At 35.7% G+C, this 23,578-nt stretch overlaps 1 protein-coding gene across 4 annotated transcripts in view; it reads right to left on the bottom strand.

Annotated features, from left to right (window-relative positions):
* Positions 1 to 1,158: 1,158 nt before the first annotated feature.
* SYT16 (synaptotagmin 16) overlaps positions 1,159 to 23,578 on the bottom strand; it is a 197,609-nt gene continuing 175,189 nt past the window's right edge. For all 4 annotated transcript variants that reach the window (XM_077941105.1, XM_077941108.1, XM_077941107.1 and 1 more), the window contains one exon: positions 1,159 to 13,279. In XM_077941105.1, the coding sequence (XP_077797231.1) occupies positions 12,966 to 13,279 (314 nt within the window). In that variant the 3' untranslated portion in view covers positions 1,159 to 12,965. The remainder of the gene's footprint in view (positions 13,280 to 23,578) is intronic.

Raw genomic sequence — 23,578 nt, 5'->3', positions numbered from 1 at the left:
TTAATCAGCCGATAGAGTTCTAGTGCTGTCGTGGGTGAGAAAGAACTTAAGCAACCGATAAGTTTGCCATTGGCAAGCTTTTCGTAAATAATCACCAGTACCACAAAATTTCAAATAATTTTTTAAAATGTAAGTATGCCAGATACTGACTTAACAAGAGTCTTACCGATACTGTTTCATTTTCTTGGGTATACAAATAAACTACAATTCCCAGCCTTCCTAAATATAGGTGGAGCCATTGGACTAGTTCTGGTCAATGGAGTTTGGGCAGAAGTGAAGAGCGGCACCTCTAAGCCTGTCCCCTAAAACACATCATTCGATCCTCATGTCTTTTCTTCCTCCCCCATTTGTATGGCAATACATTCCTTCAAAGTCCATAAGGACTCTGAATGACCAAATCACAAAAGAACCCCTGAGATACTCCTAGAAAGAAAGCTGATTGGCCAAAAACATCCCAGATTAGGGAGAAATAAACCTTTCTTATGTAAATCAACTGACATTTTGGGTTATTACAACAGGTAACATTACCTCAACTAATACAGAATTTTTAAATTGTTTAAAAATTGTCACTGAATCATCTATAGAATTTTTTCTCTATGCTTTTCTGTTTGGGGGATGTCAGCCATGTTTTGAGTGCTATGTAGGTGTCTGAATATAATAGCTCAGCTCCCTCTACTTCTAGCTTGTTGCATCTGAGCCTTGCAAACTTATGAGAACTGGGTATTTCATAGAGGGGAAAGTGCTCTGGACAAGAACTTCTCTAATGAGGAATTACATACACTTTTCTACATGAACACCTACACTTTGCATTTTACCTTCTCAGAATCCTCTTTAGATGCAATTTAATTAATTCAGGTGATCCTTACATTTATATAGCTCCTTACCTGATGTTCAAGCCAGCATTTGAACTGATATATGTTGATTTGTATATGTATTCACCATAAAAGCCTACAGCACCCTGAAACCAAATGAACTGTATGGATCATACATGTAATGCTTATAGTTCTAAAATATATGTCTGCAGTTGGTATGGTTTTGAAGTTAATGGTTTTTGTATATACTAAAATAAGCAGTATCATCCAGGCCCATAAGATTTGCATGTTGATGCTGCAAAACTGTATCCTTTTTTAACATAAAAAATTTTCACACATGTACATATAAGCCATCTGCTAAAACTTTATTGATAAAACCAGTAGCAGCAGTTTTACAAAATTGGAATGATTTTCAGTTTTCATGAACTATCATGAATTCAGTTGCAGCAGACATTTTATACAAACTGGGGCTAATGCTTCTTCTATGTTTCTGTTTTAAACAAAAAGCAATTAGAATTTATCCTCATGCATTTAAATATCTAATACAGAAATAGTGTTTAGACTGCATAAAATATGCTTTCCAACATCACTGTGAGACTGAACATCTGCCTTAAGTATTATTTGCACAAGAAAAACAGTAAAATTCTTCTAATCATGAATTTATTCTTTGTCACAGGTAAAGTTTTACATTTTCTAACATTTTCAAAGGGCGTTTCTAACAAAAAAGTATTGACATTCAAAATTTCACTGATTGGTCTTGTTTAAACACAATACATAATAGTGGATAGTAATACATTAAAACCATTATTATGAAATCTTAAAGACTACAAAAGGTAGAAAGGTATTCTAGTTTTTAACAATTAAAAAACTTCCACACCTTTTCCTATACACAAATTATCCACTGATAGAAGTAAATTTAGAAATAGGATGGGTCATTACATTCTACAGCTGTTTGTTCTGATAACAGCTAGTGATACATTCATGCTTCTTTAATAAGAGACACCATGAATCAATAAGTCATACTATGAGAAACACAAGGACACCCACATGGAATGTTCTGAAGATTGTCAGAAGTTTCTAAAATAAGGGTTCAACTCTTCTGAGGAGAAATTTTTTTTCTCTCTCTCTCGAACCTCTGGACCACATAGGAATTCTCTACTGGAAAACTAGAGGAGGAACTATAATAGCATCCGGGTCTGAAAATGCCTGTGAAACACTGGGAGAGGACTGGGTGGCTTCTACCTTACAACTAACAAAACTGGCCTTGAACAATCAATTTGCCAAGAAATTCTTCTAGTGACTTAGAAATCTAGAGGAAGACCAGATTTTATACTAAACCACGTTATACTTAACTATCCACAAAAGTGAAATTTATAAAATTATTGACTGCCTTTGACAACCACCAAAATTCAGCACAGTCTAGTACATATAAATAATGTATTAAAGTAAGCACAGAATAGAAAAAGTACATGTTTACAAGGTTAATACATCTGCAGCATCCAGCTGTGAGTAGAATAGTAATACAAAGCACATTCCCTGCTAAGAACAGTGTACTCCATGTAGGGTAAAATCTCCTGAAAATCTTCTAAAATAGTTACATATGTTCAAAATGAATGAATCATTCACATTTACATTTTTTTCATGAAAGTTCTTCAAGGACACCCATCAAAAGTTGAGATATAAAGGAAAACCAATAAAATATTTTAGAACAACAGAGCTGCACACAGTATGCATATGGTGAAACATAAATGTGTGAATATGAACAACTGTTTCAGATGCCATATGAAGACCAAAAATATTGAGAAAGTCAGATTTATCTTGCACTGTGAACACAAATAAAATATTGCTATGAAATCTTGGATGTACCTTAAAAATGATGTTTTAAATCTTTACTTTTTCTGGGAGACAATAAAAGGGCGTTTATGAAGAAAATGATTATACGAGTGAAGAAAGTTACTTGGGAGGGGAGAGATGGGCCAGATTGATTCTTCAAAACAAAAATGATAAAGTAGATTGAAGGACCTTTTTTGGCAGTGGAAGAATTTTTCTAAGTACTGTATTCAAATCCACTTTGTAGGGGAGGAAAAGCTATTCCATGTAATACTTTGCCTGTATTCAAAGTTAGATTGTTCTAAAGAAAGGTCTGCACTCTACTCAAAGGTTGGTGAACTGGCTGAAAACGTGGATTTGCAATTTGTTATATGATCACTGTTTGAACAAAAAAATTAGAACCCAATTTTTCTAGCATCTCAGAGACAGAGCGGCTAAAGACCATTCAACTATAACTTGTATTCAGACAAATTACTGACATTCTATGAATATGGCCCACTGATTGGCAGGGCTCTAAAACTGTCAATTACTTTGATATATTGACATAAAGAGTTGATGTGACCTTCATATAAAAATAACAAGCTATCCTATAGTCTTCAAAAACACTGCAAGTCTTCAAAAATTCAGCAAAATGTCTTTCCATCTATCATCTTGTCATACTTACGGCCATGATATATAGTGGGGTCTCAAAATGTTCATTATATTAATGAAGGAATGAATGAATCCTGTTCCTACAACCACCTGGTAAAAATAGGCAAAATGAATATTATTATTCCCATCTGATAGATGCAACAATGAAGGCTTCAAGAAATTGTGACTTGATATTTTAGAGCTCATTAGTGGAAGATTTGATATGAGAACACAGGCCTCATCAACTTTAATCCAATATTCTTTACACAACTATACCTTTATCTCTGGAATAATGCCAGGTTCTGCAAGTTGCTATAGCTACAAAGCAAAGGGCAGTCAGAAGACACATAGTCTCAAAATGTTTCTCAGATACAAATCATTGGCCAGGACTCCCCCTTCACCCAGAGTGACTATCAGTGTTATCTTTCCAACACCCATCTACTTGTTCATGCAACCTATATATTAGCATGGGTTATCTTTTCATTCAGAATTCAGAGCTGCTGTGTGAGCCAGATGCTTATATATCATTTTTAATTGATTTGTACAATTAACTATGGTGGGGCACAATCACAAAGCTTCCTTTCTCTTGGCAGGAGTGGTAAATGTAAAGTGATATAAACTAGCAACAGAAGGTGATTTTCTATGATGAATCAGTAATAACACAATTAGCACTTTTTATCGACAGATATTTAACTCATTGCTCAACAAAAGAAGATATTACAGAGTCACTAAATTTGGGATCACATCTTCGTAACCTTCAGAACTTTTGGTTTAGATTCCAATGGAGGGAAAAACTCATACATAGGGTAATATAAATTATGAAATTATTGGTTTTTTTCATCAATCTCCTCCTCCAATGTAAAACAAGCTCAATATCATATAGGTGAAATTTATTCTAGACTGGAAGTTGCTACGTTTTATTTGATGGATCATATAAAATATATGAAGCCTTTCCTGAGAGCATGCACTTTAATAAAATTTGCCATAGCAACTGGAACTAGAAATAAAAGCAAATAGGTCATAAACGGTGATACAACCAGACAATGAAATATTATTCAGCACTTAAAATAAATGAACTATCAAGCCCTAAAAAGACATGAAAACTTACACAACCATCCCTAAGTGGAAAAAAAAAAAAAAACAATCTGAAAAGGCTGCATACTGTATGACGTTCTGGAAAAGGCAAAACTATGGGGACAGTACACAGACCAGTGGATGCCAGGGCTTAGGTGGGAGGGAGGAATGAATAGGCAGAGCACAGAGGATTTTTAGGGCAGTGAAAATCTTCTGTATGATACTACAATGATGAACACACGTCACTGTACATTGGTCAAAACCCATAAAATACACAACACCAAGAGTGAACCTTAATATGAACTATGCACTTTGGGTGATAATAATATGTCAATGAAGGTTCGTCAGTTGTAACAAACATACCACTGTGGTATTCAAAATGTTCACAGGGGAGAAGGTTGTGTTTGGAGTATATGAGAACTCTCTACATTTTATGATCAATTTTGCTGTGAACCTAAAACTCTAAAAAATAAAATTTATTAATTTCTTAAAAAGTAGATCTCACAGACCAGCTTTTGCCTGAAAATGTAGGTCAAATCTTATCCCAACACTATAACAGAAAATATTGTAACAGAAACCTCTGTCATAATAAGGTACACAAATACTAATTTCTTATTCACAAACTTAAAATCTATACTGAAATTAAGTTTTAAAATTCTGGAAAGGACTTTGTATTTCACAATAAAATTGAATTTGCGGCTGCATTCATATGGTGGCATAATAAAAGACTGTATTGTAATTTGGTAGAGATGTGAATTAATAAAGATTATCATAATCCACAAGGAAATATGGCAAAATTAGGAAGCTTTAGTCAAGGCATTCGCTATAAGGAACTTGACAAAGAAACACTCTCAAAAAAATAAGCATGGCCCTAGAATGCAACTATCTTAAAATAACTTACATGAAAATATCTTTTAATGTACATGTTCCTCAATCAGAATTTTTACCGGCAGACTTCTGATATTTCTTCTTAAACATCAAGATTTTTATTAAACAAGATATGTACTTTTTTATTATGGACTATCAACTGGGCAACACGAAAAACTTGCTTTCAGTAAGAAATTTTAGGCCACCAAAGATTTTGCATTAATTTGCATGGACTAAGACATGTCTAGTAGAATGATAAACAATCCATTGGAAAAACTCCTGCTTTAAAAATGGGTTGAGTCTAGGAAAAAAGTATTGGTCTATCTGCCAAAGTAGGGACACTCCCAATGTTGACCTTTACCTATTTCATAAGCATACCCCAAATGTATTCAGTTTTTAAGACTAGTTTTAGGCACAGAGAGGTAAGCAGGGCTCTTTGTTTAGGTTATCACCTCTTTCTCTGGAGGCTACTGTTTCCAGTTCACTCATTCAAAAAGCAAAGGGTAGCAATGCCTTTGACTATTAAAACACAGAGCTTGTAAGAAATGTGTCAAGTTTGTACAGACCTAGCATTCCAGGGTCTCACTTACTGTCTTGCAAAGGGCATTCGGTATTTAATTATAAAAGTCAAAAATACTAAATATCCTATTTGATGCTATAATGCTTTTCACTGCTGGAATGGAATGATGCATTTCCTCCCCCAGATACAAAACATATCCATTTATATTGAATGGAAGCATAGACTGACAAACAAGTGTCTCTATTTCTTAATTAGAGACAGGGTAATAACTTTCACCTTCCCTAAATCCTCTGCCTTTCAAAGGGGGAAAGAGACAATTACAGAAAAATACATTAAGCCAAATATTCAAGCTTAATAAAATATCTTATTGTTTACCTAGATTACTTATCAGAATCTAGTTTTCATAAAGAATATTTAGAAACAAAAAAAATTGTTAAATTGTTTTATCCAACTGCCATTCTCCAACCCCTAACCCTGAGTCTGGAACATTTACACTTTAAAAAGTCTTGTTTCTTGTGGTTTTTTTGAGACAGTCTCACTCTGCTACCCAGGCTGAATGCAGTGGCATGATCACAGCTCACTGCAGCCTCGAGCTCACAGGCTCAAGCAATCCTCCCACCTCAGCCTCCTGAGGAGTTGGGACTATAGGTGCACACTACCATACCCGGCACATTTTTGGTATTTTGTAGAGACAAGATCTCACTATGTTGCCCAGGCTGGTCTAGAAATCCTGGACGCAAGCTGTTCTCCCACCTCGGCCTCCCGAAGCGCTGGGATTACAGGTGTAAGCCACCATGCCCAACCTATAAAGTTCTTTTTGAATGAATAAATTTTGTATAAAACAAACAAACAAAATCCCAGCAACTAGATACTTCCAGGGGGAAATGAAGTAAACAAAAATAATGCATAAATATGGCAATACAATGGGAAGTTAGCCTTTTCATCATCCTCAAAATAAAACCGGTAACACTGTCACTCAAAGGCATGAACTAAAAATTCCCACTGAGAAACCTTAAGGCAGCATTAGTGAGCAATGGAAAGCAGTTAGCAATTTAGCAGCTTCATTCCAAGAAGGGCCTCAGACCCCCATGACTGCCTGTGAGCTTGTTCTATAAAGCCTCGAGCTGTTTCACAGGTTCCACAGTGGATATAAATAAGGTGATTATTGTCCGTGTGTCTAGGATACAGTTTTGTGACCCAAGGGAAACAAAAACAGTCAAAGCACCATAGGAGAGGAAACTCCTTCTGAGCCTGCAGGCATCCCCAAAGCCCTAAACAAAACCCAAATAGGAACTCTTCAGAGAAAACTTTCTATGATGCAGAGAAAAATCAATGTGGAAAAAATGTCCAAATTGGAAGAGGACAGGCCTGGAGTGTTATTGTTGATTCTTTTTTTAACCTTACACCTGAATATTAGAATGAAACTTTATAAAAGGTATATTCCTGGGTGTCCTCTCATTCTTCTCTGGCAGAACCAAGACTTCAAGCACATTTTTCTATTTTAAAAAACTTCCAAAGATGATTCTCTGACACCCCCACCCCCACCAATTTCCCATATAATGCAACCAAGGCTCACTGCCAGTCCAAGGCTTCCTAGACGCTTGCCCCAATAAATTCAGCCAATGTTTCACCTTCCAATACTCACAAAAAGGAACTCTACTGTTTATGGCACATAGTTAGACTAACTTAACAATTGTATATTGGTAAGCATTATTGTATAATGATGACTAACTGCTTCAATGTGCACTCACAGCACTCCAAAGAGATTTAAGTTCTGTGCCAGCCCAAATAGCACAGGGCTAGACAATGAATAAATTTTGAATTAATGAGAAACAACCTTCACACAATTCTCCAGACTTGATTAGGGGGATGCTCTGAAATCTATCCATGTGGTCAAGAAGAGAAAGTGTGCACCATCCCCCTGGTTAGAACTTCTGGATCATTGTTACTAGAAATCTCCACAGCCTTCTTACCTACCATCTAACTCCTTCACCTTCCCTACATGTTTAATTATTCCCTACTAAAGGCCCTAAGCTAAGGGATTCTTCAATGTCTTCATGTTTCTCCTTAGTTGGGATACCTAGGAATCAAAACAACGCTTTGGCAATTTGATTATATGAGGAGTATAGCCTCGCACTTCCCCATCCCAGAATCATGTTTAGTTTAAAACCATAAGTAGCACATGACTGATTCACAGCACCTGGTTACACTAAACTTGAAGTGGTTTTTCTCATGAAGACTTCTCTAGATTAAACGTCAACAAAGATTTTTCTAAATTCTCCAGAAACTCTCCTTTTTACTCAAGGTTTGAATCACTTGAGAACAAGCCACTCTTAAAAACCATTTTAAAAAGTAGTATCAACTGAATTTCTTTCATTATGATCTCATAAGGGAAACAGTGATCATTTGTTCTGAATAGAGCATTCCAGTCGAACAGATAAGTTTTGAGAGCCGTGTTATGAGAGTATTTTTAAATGTTTGCCTATCAGGATATAAAATGGATATGCAATGTAGGTTTTAAAGAAAGTGTTATCCATTTTTAAAAGAGTGTCAGTGTAGTATCACATCATTTATTTTACTTTTTTTGATCACAGTTGAAATATGCAGTCAAACTGCCGTTGTCACCAACTCTTTTGATGAAGGCGACAAGGTGCCTTGTCCATTTATGAATGAGAGCTGGAGACAAGGAGAGGCCTTGTTCGTGATCGATCAAGAGGTACACACAAACCATCAAGGATGTGTACTCCCTCCAAACTAAGGGGATAAATGCAAAGACTTGGTTCTACCACAGTTGGACTCTGTTAAGGCTCAATTTCCTCCACATACCAGGCTTATCTCTGATTAGGCTGTCCTGATGAAGCCTCCTTTATTTACAAATCCAGCCTGGCTTCATGAGCCTATCCTTTTTACAGCATCTGAAATCTGGTTTTTGTTTTTCTCCAGTGTTCCAATAACTTTTGCTAGAAAGAGAAGATACATCTTAAATATTTTCTTTTTCAAGCATGACTGTGAGGAGGAACTATGGAATGCTAACTACGTGCCCAGCTCTACGTTAGGCACATTACATCTGTGGTTTCACTGATACCTTTTCAGACACCTAATGAGGCAGGTAGTATTTCCATTTTCCAGTTGAAGAAACCAGGACACAGGCTTGCTAAGTAATTTTCTTAAGGCCCCACAGCAGAGTTTCATGTAAACCCAGGCTAGGATCACAGTTTGTGCCAACTTCACTGTGCTATGCCAATCTCATTGTCTTAGAACAGTTTCATTTCTCTCATCTTTAAATATTGTTCAGAATTCTCCAAGTTTTAGAAAAGTGATAGCTAGTTGATCTGATGCGTCTTTTGGTTTATTAGTTTACTCTCCTTGCGTACTACTCCCTGGAGGATTCTAAATGTATCCAGCACATTTATTTATTCTTTAATTCTTCCATCAGTGTGCTGTATGACTTTTTATTTTGTTGTAAATGACTTTGCCCAAATGAATAATTTTTAAGATAAAAATACTTTTACCATTTCAGGATTATCCATCATTTGCTTGGTTCTTAGATCAAATAGAATAGAATGTTCTTTAACAACAGTTTCCTCAAAAGTAAAAGGAGATACCACATGCATGTTCTAGTCCTGTTTCTTTATCAGTAAAGAATATACCTCTATCTGGTTTTATGACATTTACAAATAATTCTTTCCTACTCACTTTTCTGCCTTTAATATACTAAGTCCTCTGCTGCAAAAGGATAACCAGGTTTTTAGGAAACCCACAGTGATGTCCACACCGAATCATCAATTAAATCAAATTGGTGGCTATCAGAGGAGCTCCTTTATTTAACCTAACGCTAGTTTCTACTTAAATAGTACTTCCTCTGGAAAGAAAAGAATTTTGGTTCTCAGATAAGATCATCTAAAGCACAGTGACTGCCCAAGAGGTAATGATAACTTGTAAAATATTATGAAATCTACACATTGAAAAGGCAGAAGCTGTGTTTCAGGCTCACTGGCACCTAGGACTGTGGAGAATATTGACATTCGATGTCAGTTAATTTTCAATGAAGGATGTCAGAATTAATAGTGCCTAAAGTGAATGACTGCAATGCCATACTCTTTTCCCTCTCACAAACATGGTGATGATTCCTTCCCTGATTTCATGCAGGTGGAATGCCGAGTATAATACATCCAAAGGCATTACAAATTCTTCTTATGTTAGGGAAGGCAAGACACCCCCACCTCCAACAGTTATGTGGCATCAGCAAAAACAGAGTCCAAAACAACGTGCATCACACTGGGAGCCAGTGAAGGAGAGGAATGGAGAGCAGGTGTTCGGCTGCCTGGTGAATGGTCCATTTAAAAATTCAACAATAGTCAGAGGGGAACAGGGAGTACAACAGCCACCGCCGTAATTGGTGAAATCAGGATTTCTCAATTCAGTGTAAACTCACACCCTAAAAGAAGGCACACTATAAAGCAGATTTCCATCAACGCAGCACATCATTTACTCTTAACAATATTATTTTAAAAGCCTGCTCTTCAGGCAAAATCACTGAAAGACCTACTCAAGCAACAAAAACCAGTGCTGCTTCAATGTCAGATCTCCCTATGAGATATTAATCATTAGCCGGAAGAAATAGGCAAAAGCAGTTTTTTTTTTCACTGCAGAACCAACTAATTATCTTTCATAACTCTTTTGAAAACCAAATGTAAAAGCTCAAGTGAAAAACATGTTAAATGCATTTGTGTCTAGACTTTGCCAAGAAAATAAGGGAGTTTAAGTGCACAAAATCAAAAGATCTTACTAAACTAGAATTTCAAATCAAGGTAAAAAAAATCAGCCACATATTGTTATATATCTTGTCTTCAGCATTTTAGATTTATACAATCAGCTGAGGGTGAATGTTGCTGTATATTCAAGATGTACATGCATCCTATTTGGTGAGTAGCACCAACATAGTAAAATTATAAAAATAAAAAATGCTTTTCAGGCATTCCTTCCCTTAAAATGCTGCACATTCCTGTAAACTGTATCATAAACAGACCATTGGAAGGCAGATCAAGCACACAAATATCTTCACTATACCAGCAGAAAACCTTAAAAATGGGTGGGTCTTGGGAACAGAAAATGAAGTATAGGTGATTATTGGGTACCATGAAACAAGGATGCAGCAGCAGGAAAATACGAGAAGGAAAAATTCAGGGCTGTCTGTACAATATATACAGATTTTTTTCAAATGTAAATTTTAAAATGAATGCTGCTATTATGTTACTGCATAAAGGAAAGCATAGCGAGGCTGTTCCACTTCCCTTTAAACACAGGGCAGAAAGAGATGTGAAAAGCCAATTCTTTGTGCTGCTACTTAATCAATCGCACTCAGTTCTACTCAATGACTTAGCCACGCTGCAAAGACCACTCAGCAGTTAATGGATATAATGCTGGAAAAGCAGTCTGAGCTCTCCCAAAGAAAGGTAGGGTAAAAACCCAGAGGAGCATGGTTTTATTACATATTCCTAATAACTGAGCAGTCATATACATGAAACTCCCATGACCTGAAAAGTAATTAAGGTATTAATTTATTTGGCAAATTCTCATTCTTCCCTATGAAATCATTTCATTCAAAGATGGAACCCTGAAAGCATAGTAGAGTTATCCTGTGCCCTAGTCTGGTCTTGTCAGGATAACCATTACACACTGTAAGGAATAAATATGTTCTTCAAGTGTTACAGCCTACGCTTACAATCTGTCAAAACGTGGAGCTGAGGAGGAGTTATGTGTTTTTAACTGTATACAGCCATCACTAGCTATCACTCTTCCCACAGACAGGAAAAAGTCCACAATGAAACATAGAAACTAAAAATAGGTGACTGAGCAATTGCTCAGAAGAGCTGCACATTGAGCGCAGGGATTAAATGTACATACATTCTTTCCCTATTTTTTTATTAAAGCCAATTTAAAGTAATTGAAATTAAGGGCCCAGACCTAAGAATAAGGAAAATAAACATGCACTGCATAAATATGTAAAAGTCAGTCACAAGTAAAATCCCATGCTCATAGCCATACAAGATCAGTGTTCTGAGTGGCACATGCCCAGACTGCAAGTAGTGACTAATATATGTTGCTGCAAATGCCATAAAAAATGACAGTTATAGGCACTTCAAATGCTCAAAGAAAAACTTAATGTTATTCCACACAAGCTGAAAATATTTCTCCATTCACAGGTATTATAACATGTTCACTTTGAAGAGTCAATCAAATCAATATTTATTAAAGACCCACAGTGTACAATTTACTATGCTCTAGTGATGGAAAATACTCAATTTAAAAAGAGCATGATTTACATGCAGTACATTCAAAATATTAATATATGAGTATATATAATTGAACATAGAAAAAGTATAATCCAAAAGAACACCAGAATCAGAAAAATCAACAAATCTATGACTGAAATAGTCTTGTTTTTTGTTTTCTTCTTATTCTGTAAGAACTTACTGGGTGAGAAAGACAGCATAAAAACCTTGAAACTTACAAGTTTGAAATCTTACATATTCAAAAGGAGACAAGTTGTCTTAAAACAGTAGTTTCTGAACTCTTTTCTTGCTTCAAAATGATTCATCTAACCAAATCTCATAGAAACCACAAAATATAAGATAAAAGAGGTATTAATACAAATTTATTTTAAAAGTGCAAGTTTATAATATTTACTCATTAGGTAAATAGGTTCTTTGATAAAGAGAAAAATGTGAAATAAGAGTTTATGGATTAGAGTTAGATTCTTCTATGAGGCTCAGCATCTGATTCATTTCTATATTTTGGAGTTTTTTGTACCATATTAAGAAAATTCTGATTCATCCACCTAAATGGTTGCAAATAGTAGCATTTAACAGCTCCCTTGCAATCTCAGGTTACTCTTTAAGCAAACAGAGACAGCAGAAGAAGCTTCACCCCATACCCTGAACCAAAATTCAATGATCTATTGGCACAAATTAACTCATCAGTGGTCTCAATTGTGGTCTAACATTTTCCATATGGACAGTTCACTGTGTATGTGTGTTTTTAAAATTACAATATTTAAATCCAAATCAAACCATTGAGAAACCCAAAACTCCCACTCACAATGTCCTAGGGGTTAGTGGAATCTGTTTTTGAAACCCTGAAACCCTTGCCAGGACACACTGACTTGGTGTCAGTAGACAGCAACACAGGTAACCAAGGTGGACACAGCACACAAATGCAGGTTAGCAAACCTAGGATTCCAACAAAGTGTGCCATCTGCATATCTGCTGGCCTTTGGTTTCCTTCATCTCCTCCCAGTGATCTTGTTCCTCCTCTCCACTGCTGTTCTGGCCCAGGGCAATCCAGCCAATCATCTCTTTACGCTTCATAGTACGCCTGTTATAAACGGAAATCATCAACGTGACATCAGACAGCTGAAAGAGGGCCACCTGGAAGACAAAGGTCTCCTTATAGACAGGATTGGGCTGACCACGCCGAATGGACGTCTTGCAGCGGGACATCTCTTGACCCACAGAATTGAGGAGAAAGAGTTTTCCATATGTATCTAAGACAAAAAAAAAAGGGTGGAGTGGGAATGGTAAGAAACATTAGTGCTCTCTGTTTGGCTGGACTAGTCATAACATTTATATGGGCTACACATTTCTCCTTTCAACATACTGATCAGTATCCTTAAGCCTGGTTCTTGCTGTTGGGCAACACAGCTTGCATGAATTATTAAGGAAGGGAATTATTACCTGGAGTGCCTGATGTTTCATGTGGCTCACTATCCAGCACACATTGCTGATGTTCATTAGTACCTCTTCGTGCACAGGGCGTATAAATACGTACACAGGCATATGTGCAATGGTGTTTGTGGGCAGGCACAGTTCTTCATCTACATTTATTTATGTAACAAGATAAATATACACATTTTGCTCTACATGATTTTTTTCATAGTCAAATTGCTATTTTATGCCTGAATTGGAGAATTCTTTTCTCATTCTCTACATATTCGTAAGTGTGTGTATGTATGTGTGTGTGTGAGAGAGAGAGAGAGAGAGAAAGAGAGAGAGAGACAGACAGACATGGTCTTGCTCTGTTGCCCAGGCTGGGGTGTGGTGGCATGATCACAGCTCACTCCAGCTTTGACTTCTGGGCCCAAAGTGATCCTACCTCATTAACCTCCTGAGTAGCTGGAACTAGAGGCATGCACCATCGTGCCCAGCTAATTTTAAATTTTTATGTAGAAATAGGGTCTCCCTATGTTGCCCAGGCTGTCTACATATCCTTTGGATCATCTCATCCACTCCCATATTTTCAATGACATCTACCAAGTCCATAGGTCTGGCCTCAACTTCTCTCCCAAACTCAAGATTCAACTGAATACTACACTTCTTCTCTTAAAACCCTACACTCATCTCACACTCAATATGCCCCCAACTCTAAACATTTGCTGTTCCAGTGTTCCCTATCCCTGTGAACAGTAGCATCATTCACCAAATTATCCAAGTCAGAAATCAGGACTTCATTTTTCACAAGACTGACTTCCTCATTCCCAGTTCACCCAATCAGTCACCACGTTCTGTTGATTCTACCTCTCAAACGGTTCCCAAATCTACCCACTTCTTTCCATCCCCAGTGCCTCTGAACTCTGTGTACACTGTAAGCTCAGGTTGCCAGCATTTCTCACCTATATTACCTCACGTTTCCTCACTGACCTCCTAGTCAGAGGACTCCCAGAGCAATCTCTGTAAAATACAGATCCGGCCATGTCACTCTCACTAATAAACACAAACTAAGTCTTTAGTACTTCCCACTAGTCTCAAGATAAAAGCTCAATTTCTTGGTGTAGACTTTCTTCTTCGGCCCTGTCTTCTAGTCTCATTGCTTACCACTGCTGCCATTATACGCTGCATTCTACTGCATTGAACCTCCTCCCCTCCTCCAACCCAATTTGTTCTTTTTCTCTTTCTCATCTGTACATGCTCCCCGTGCTCTGTCATCCGGACCAATATTCAGCCTCATATGACTTTTGTTCATTGCGTTCAGTTTGGATATCACTTTATCTGGGAATATTTGCTGACCTTTTTGACCTTTTTCTCTCACTCCCACCAGTTCAGATAACCCTCTTATAGTCTCCACTAAAACCTAGTTTTAGCCTGTTTCAGCACTTACCACCAGTATTATCACTGCCTATTTACTTGTCTGCAAAGATGCAGTTTTCCAGTGGTAGACAGAGGGATTGCCGTATTAACCACTGTACCCCTGATGCTTAAAGCTTGTGCCTACCGTGTGCTAGACCTTCAGTAAATATTTTGTAATGAATGTTCATGCCTAGTCAGGAAGCTCAACTTTCTTTTTCTTTCGGTCTCAAGTTTTCAAACTTGTGCAATGAAGCTAAACCTCTTCATTGTAGAACCCCTCCACTAGAATGCCAGAAAACAGTGACTAGCATCATTACAGAAAGGAAAGAAAGCATTCAAATTTTACCAACAAGGTCTCCTTTTGCTAAAGTTCCTGAATGGAACCATCATAAAATAATTATCTCCTCAATTACATTTTTATTAAAATCAATTTATAAATGTCTTGACCTTTACCTACAAATTTTACTACTAACACGCACACATTATTCTCCTAAAAAAACAAAATGTTAGGGTGTTTCCCAAATTCTATCATTCTGTACATTCTGTTCAATGCACGCCGCAAGCTGGTTAGTGTTATTGCTCATTTTCCCACCTAACGACCAGTCAAACTTTTTAAAGCTTAAACGCAGATCTCTGTAATTTACTGTTCTCTCCAAGAGCATTGTAAGATAGGAAACAAATTACAACCTGCAGTTTTCTTTCTATGTTGATCTTTTTCTATTCCAGTTTGATGTGTTATTTTATGCACTTATCTGCTGAGAAACACAAGGTATGAAATTACACTTCAGGTGTGAAAACACTTCTCTGTCTCAGAAACAGGGCTCTCTTCTTTTCAAACTGTTCTACAGAAAAAGCTGTCAGAAAACCAACAATGAGGGAGTGGATTTGTGTTTCTGAAGCTGCAGAGCTACATGATTCCTGTAGAAAAAGTTCAATCCAGTCACCAAACTGATTGGGCAATTCTGCTGCCAGGTATAGCAGTGGGAATTGAGTTAATCTTGCAAACAAAAGCATGCTCATTTCACAGAGAGAGCAATTTCAAGCTTTATCCTGCCATAAGATTATTTTCTAATTACAAGAAAGGCCACTTACTACCAAATTACTATCACAGAAGTTGGATTGTATGTGCATAACAAGAGAAATAATAATAATCTTATAAGCAATCCAGTCTGAAGACACCAGACAAAAGGAAGGAAAATGTTCATTGTCCTAGTTCAAAAGGGAAACTTCTATTAACACTAATAATGCACCTACTTCTTAACTTCCAGTGCAGAGGCTGTGCCCAGGAAATTCGGCTTCTATGGAATAGTTGGGGGGCATGACCAGGGTCTTTTGGGGTTCAGTGACGTACTCTGATTAACATCAGTCAGAATGAATGGAGAAAGACTCTAGCTAAGTAAATATGCCATTTAAATAAGCTCTGTTTTAATCTTTGGAAACAGGTAATCGTGGCTACGAAACAATGCTGAGCAATATTTCTTTTCTGGTGGTGATTCAGAAAGCTTTATAGTATCTTTAGCAACTCAGAACCATTAGCAAAACACTGAATGGGTCATAATCCCTTGACAGCCCTGTCAACTGTTTTACTAGTCACTTGCCTTTTTCTTGCTAAAGGAAGATGCCACTTGTACTACAATATTTATAATAGTACATAATCCCCAAATTATGGCACAAAAGTATGTCATTTGGAACTCAGAAGGCATTTTTCCAAAGAAACAACATGGTACCCATTAGTTAAACAGCCCCCACAAAATACCTACCCATTTGCAGAATAATTTTCTACCAATTGCTGAGCTGAGTCTTGGCCTGGGGGTCAGAGGAACTATGAATCTCTGGGATACAGGGCAAAGGAAAGGAATTTGGCCATTTAACTTCCACTTTTAATGTATTAATATGTATAAATGATTTTAAACATATGAAAATAAAAAATAACATCACACAAACTGACAGGGTATTTAGAATTTGTTCATATATGCTACTAATGTTTCTGCCTTTTTATTGATTTTTAAGAAATAAAACATTGCAATTGAAGATTCTTTAGCATCCCTCTTTGGGATCCTGTCCAACTTCTTTTCTCAACAAAGGTAACTACTATGTTGGATTTGGAGTTTATCATTTCCATATATGTATTTAAACTTTCAATATATAAATAGATGTAAATATAGGTGTCCAAACTATATTTAATAGAATTTTGCACATTAAAAAATTTAACATTGTAGTGTATGTCTTTCTAAAACTTATTTAATTTATAATTTTTTATGTTATCTCTATGTATACATATATGTGATTCATTTACTTCATCTTCTGTGTGTAATGTTCCAATGTATTAATAAATTATAATTCATTTTTTCATTCTGTTAATGAACATTTAATTCCTTATAATTACCAAAAGTTAAAAAGATTTCAGTGAACGTTTTTCTCTATTTTGCATTATACCAATATTCAAAAATTTCTCTAGGATATACCTAGAAGTGAATGACTGTGCTCTTTACAAATTCTAGACACAAAATCTTTGCTAGTTGTCTTAATTGCTACTACCTTCTACCTGCCTTTCAGCTTCATTTATAGTCATTTGTAGTACAAATGTTTTAAATTTTTGTGGAGTCAGGTTTATTGGTGTCTTAAGTTGATGCTTTTTTAAAGAAACCCTACCCAAACTCAATAGTCTCCCACATTATCTTCTGAATCTTAAGATCTTGTTTTTCACATTTGATCTTTAATACAGTTGTAATTGAGCTTTGCATGTAGTGTGAGGTAGGGATAGAATTTTTTTTCTATATTGGAAGGATTATTCATTAAATAATCTATTATCTCCCCACTAATTTGTAATACCATGTCTGTCAAATATCAAGTTTCCAAGCTTCAGTGTCTTCCCCTAAGTCTGACAATATTTATTATCATCATTTTATAACATGTCTTGATATCTGCTAGGGATAATCCCTCTACCATCTTTTTAAAAGCTATTTTAGTTATTCTACTCTCTTGCTTGGTTTAATTGGCTCTTGCATATGAATTTTAGAATGAGTTTGCCAAGCTCTGTAAAAAACAAAACAAGATTAAAAAATACTAACTAAAACAAAAATACTAAGAAACACTTGGGATTCTGATTGGTATTGTACTGGACATATAATTTGGAAAAAAAACTGTTGTTTTTACAATATGGAATGTTCTTGCTAATGAACACAGTATATATAGATGTGTGTGTGCTTGTGTGTGTGTGTGTATAGTTTCTCTTTGTATCTTTCATAAAGTTCTGTTGTTTTCCTATAATTTTCATATCCATCTTTTATTATCTTTTGGTATCTTAGATATTTTGTTCCTATTATAAATAGTAACATTTTAAAGCTCTACTTTCTGATTGTTGCTGATGTATTATAACACAACTGATTTTATATAAGAAATATTACTTTATGGATTTTCATTTATTTTTAACGTTGATAATCAGATTTTCTACAAATAATGGCAGCTTCATTTCTTCCTTTCAATCTTTAAATGTTTATTTATTTTGCTTATTATACTGAACTGTCTCAAGCTTCCAGTCTAACAGTAAACAAAACTGCTGGTGGGAATCCTTTTGCTTTTGACTATAAAGGGATTTGAGGATTAAGAATGATAATTGACATAGATTTCCTTAAAATATCTACTGTCAAGTTGAGCAAGTTTCTTTCTGTGCCACATTATTAGTTATTGATATTTACTACCAGATCCACCATTCTAAGATCTTTCCTAGGTGAAAGATATAAACCCTTAAAACTGCATTCCCCTAATCTCTTATCAGTAAGGTTCCACTAAAGAAAGCTATCGACAAGAGACAGGAAAGTAGGAGAGTGAGCCCCAGTACTCTAGAACCAGTTGCAGGCATGTGTAGGCATTAGAAGATGACAATGGAAAAATTCTGCCCACAGTTATCATTAGTAGATGAGAATGATATTGATCAAAGATCCCTATAAAAAATCACCTGTCCCGTGTGCAAACAGTTCAGAGCCTATTGACATCTCTCCTGTGATGCCTTATACTCCTGAACTTCCTGAAAACCGTCTTCCTGATCTTTACTCCCTTGTCTTCCAATGTTTAAACCTGATAGTAACTTCTGATCAAACATACCTAGAATATTTGCTATTTTCCTGAAAATATGTGACTGATAACAGTAATTGCTAACCTGAACTGGAAAGTTGCTATCATAAAAATAAAATAAAATAAAATAAGATTGGAGATTGGTCTAGAAGTTGGGTATCAGGTAATAAATAAACTAATATCAGAGGATATAACAGTGAAGATCCATAATCCATATTATGAGATGGTAAAACTTCCACCGGCTATAATTTAGAATAAAGAACATGTGCCTAATGAGTTTTTTGCTCTAAAAAAAGAAATTGAAAAATGGAATGTTAGAAGTATGTATTCAGTACTACTGGCTGCATTTAGGGGGAAGAGGGGAAAAGTTAAGCTTGGGAAAGAACTGACCAGTATACAAGAAAAAAGAGAAAATACAGAAATTCAGACCTGGCTGGAAGAGTTGATTGATTCCGGATCTCTGAAGAAAGAGATTTTAAAAGGGTTTGAGCCACAAAGGCCCAGTAAACTTTCTCAGGTGAATAATGTGACATTTACGTCGGGTCAAATATCAAATTAAGGGTATGATCTTTACACCAGATTTGAAGTATCTGAGCCATATGACTGAGTTCTGAAAATGGAATATGAGAAGTGATAAATGTCACCTTCAATCACGGTTATATTCAACCACTCCCACCCAAGCAAGAAATCTCCCATGTTGTATTTTCCCTTTCCATGGCAACAATGGAGGCCATATTTTGAATATCATCATCTCAGTAAACGGGGAGTGCCTATATGCCTGAGTTACAGTTTAGAGAAGAGTCACATAACTACTTTGGACTGTAATGCAAAGGAGAAATAAGCTTTTGCTGTGCGAAGCCCCTGAGTCAGCAGGGTTTAATCGTCATAGCCTAGTCTATATTAATATATCTTACAAGATGCATCATAGCCTAGTCTATATTAATACATCTTCTATTACACATCTGCTAAGATTTTTGTCAGTAATGAAGAGTGCATTTTGCCAAAAGCAACTTTTTGCATCTATTGAGATAATCATAATGTTTTCAAAAATTTTATTTTTTAATCAAAAGCTTCTATTTGCATCTACTGTTATTACCATAAGGCTTTCTCATAAAAACCAGTTAAAATGGCGAATTACACTAGCAGATTTTCCTAATATTAAATCATTGTTGCGTTCCTGAGCTAAGCCCAATTCTTTGGCAATTAATGGTTTCCTTCCTTATATATTATAAAGCTAGGTGAACCCAGTATAAACTGTAGTGTGCTTTTACTATGAGGCAGTGTGAGGAAATGGGGCAGACAGAGACTAGGAAAAAGAGAGACCTTAATCTAATCTTATATCTATCTTTCACATAGCAATTTTTGTCCCTTTATATTTATTATGACTATTCATATATTTTCACATATATTCACTGTTTGGTTTGTGCTTTCTATTTATCATGCATTTTTCTACACTTTAAAAAAATATTTTCTCTGCTTTCTACTGAATTGGTTACATTTGCTTTATTCTCATTTATTCCATTGGTTTAAAATATTAAAATTTTAATATGTTCACTTGGTTTAATGTCTAAAATTAATCAAAATCTCTACTCTTCTATTTTTAAATCTCTTAATTTTTTAAATAGATTTTATTTTTTAGAACAGTTTTAATTTCTTAACAAAATTGAGCAGAAGGTACAGAGATTTCCTATAAACTCCCTGCTCCCACATACATACAGCCTCCTAATCTCTTCATTTTAATACTAGCATTTCTTTTCCTTGAAGCAACATCAGTCTAAACATCCAGCTCTCATATGTCTTACTCATAACCTGGTTTTGCAATATCCTCTGATCTCTCTCCAGTGGTTTTTTTTTTCAATTTTTAAAAATTGTGTTAAAATACATATAACAAAATTTACTATTTTAACATATTTAAGTGTACATTTCAGTGGTATTAAATACATTCATAATGTTGTACAACATCACTACCATCCATCTCCAGAACTCTTTTCATCTTGTAAAAACTGAGACTCCATATCCATTAAATGATAACTCCCCATTTCCCTCTCCTCCACCCCCTGGCAACCACCATTCTACTGGCTTTTATGATTTTTTTCCTACTCTAAATACCTCATATAATTGGAATCATACAGTGCTTATCTTTTTGTGACTGGCTTATTTCACTTAGCATAATGTCCTCAAGGTTCATACATATTGCAGCATATGTCAGAATTGTTTTCCTTTTTAAGGCTGAATAGTATGCCTTCTATGTATATACCACATTTGCTCATACATTAATCCCTCAATGGACACTTAGGCTGCTTCCACATTTTAGCTATAGGGAATAATGGTGCTATGAACATGGGTGTACAAATTTCTCTCTAACACCTTGCTTGCAATTCCTTGGAGTATATACCCACAAAGGGATTTGCTGGGTTATATGGTGATTCTATTTTTCATCTTTTCAGGAACTGCCATTCTATTTTCCACAGGAGCTGTACTATTTTACATTCCTACCAGTAATGGACAAGGGCTCCAATTTTTCCACATTCTCATTAACGCTTGTTATTGTGTGTGTGTGTGTGTGTGTGTGTGTTATAGTAGCCATTCTAATGGGTGTGCGGTGGTATCTCACTGTAGTTTTGATTTGCATTTTCCTGATGATTAATTATTTTGAGCATTTTTTCATATTTCTATTGGCCATTTATGTATCAACTTTGGAGGAATGTCTACTCAAGTCTTTAATCCGTTTTTTAAACTCACATTGTTTTGTTGTTGAGTTTTAGGAGTTCTCTATATATTCTGGATATTAGTTTGTTATCAGATATATAATTTGCAAATATTTTCTCCCATTCTATGGGTGGTCTATTTATTATGTTTTGATGCACAAAATTTTTGAACTTACATGAAGTCCAATTGTCTATATTTAATTTTATTGCCTATGCATTTGTTGTCATATCCAAGAAATCACTGCCAAATCCAAGGTCATAAAGTTTTTGCCCTATGTTTTCTTCAAAGAGTTTTATAGTTTTAGGTGTTATATTTAGGTCTTTCATCCATTTTGAGTTCATTTTTATATATGGTGTTAGGTAAGGATCCAACTTCACGCGTTTGCAGGTTGAGATCCACTTTTTGTAGCACCATTGGTTGAATAGACTATCCTTTTCCCTTTGAATGGTCTCGGCAGCCTTGTCAAAAATCATCTGAAGTCTCTCTCTCTCTCCCATATTTATGTAATTTCTGCCTAGAATTTTATTGCCACTTTGTGATACTACCCCCAATATTAGTCATTTTTCCTACTGCTTCTGTTTTTGCTTTATGCAATCCATGCAGGCTTATATTTACTTACATGTTAGCCAATTTATTTGTTCATTCTTCCTTCTTGCTTCTCACTACTTCCAATTGCTTTCTTCCTGAAATGCATCATTTAGTTGTTTTTTCTAATGAAAAACTCTTTCAAATTTGTGGAAAACATCTTTATTTTTCCTTCACTCGGGGAACAAAATGCTAAGCTGAGTATTTTTCTCCCAATACTTTGATATTCTTTCCCATTGTCCTCTGGTTTCTATTAATGTTGTTAAAAAGTCTGTCCTCAGTCTTACTGTGATTCCTCTGTAGGTAACTGGGTTTTTTAACATCTTTATTGCAATATAATTGACATACCATGTGATATGGTTTGGCTGTGTCCCCAGCCAAATCTCATCTAGAATTGTGGCTCCCACAATTCCCACATGTTGTGGGAGGTACCTGGTGGGAGGTAACTGAATCATGGGGGCAGGTCTTTCCTGTGCTGTTCTCATGATAGTGAATAAATGTCATGAGATCTGATGGTTTTATAAAGGGGAGTTTCCCTGCACAAGTTCTCTTTTGTCTGCTGCCATGTAAGACGTGCCTTTCACCTTCCATCATTATTGTGAGGCCTCCCCAGTCACGTGGAACTGTGAGTCCATTAAACCTCTTTTACTTTATAAATTACCCAGTCTTGGATATGTCTTTATCAACAGCATAAAAACAGACTAATACACCATAGTAACTATCTTTTCTTTCCTATTGCTTTTAATATTTTTTAATTTTGATATCATTATGAGAATTAAATGAGTTAATGTAGAAAAAGGAATATCACCTATGCATTCAATAAGTTAGTGCCTCATCTAAATTTTCATATGAAATGGCCATGATTCTGAGCAGAGAGTGACTCTTAATACACTATATTTAACAAAAACTGGACCAGGATTCTCAAAGAAGGTCATATGTCTCATATATGTTCATTTTCACTAAGTCTTTTTTTCCCTGCACTCTGTTTGTAGAGCACACTTTCTGAATCCCACTTTTTCTTCACACAAAACATGAGGGAGCTTGATTTGCTTGTTTTTCTTTCCTGTAGTCTCTGCTATTGTGAGTGCCTAACAAGGTTAATATGCTGCCGCTGCTGTTAAGTATTATCATTTGGGGTGTAATTATCATGTGTGGCTAATCATGCACATGCTGAGAAGCTGGGGAACTTGTTTTTAACTGGAGGGAACATCTTAATGATAGTTTTTGACAAGGACCGTTATATGTGTACATATACACATATATACACATTGCAGTAGCACACTGTAGAAGGAGACATAGCAAAGATGAAGATAGAGAAAGAGAACCTGTCAACACAATAGCTAACTGTTTTG

The sequence above is a fragment of the Macaca mulatta genome, chromosome 7 (assembly GCF_049350105.2).
Source record: "Macaca mulatta isolate MMU2019108-1 chromosome 7, T2T-MMU8v2.0, whole genome shotgun sequence".
NCBI lineage: Eukaryota > Metazoa > Chordata > Mammalia > Primates > Cercopithecidae > Macaca > Macaca mulatta.
The sequence above is the reverse complement of the archived record's forward strand: the minus strand, read 5'-3'. Positions and strand labels throughout refer to the sequence as shown.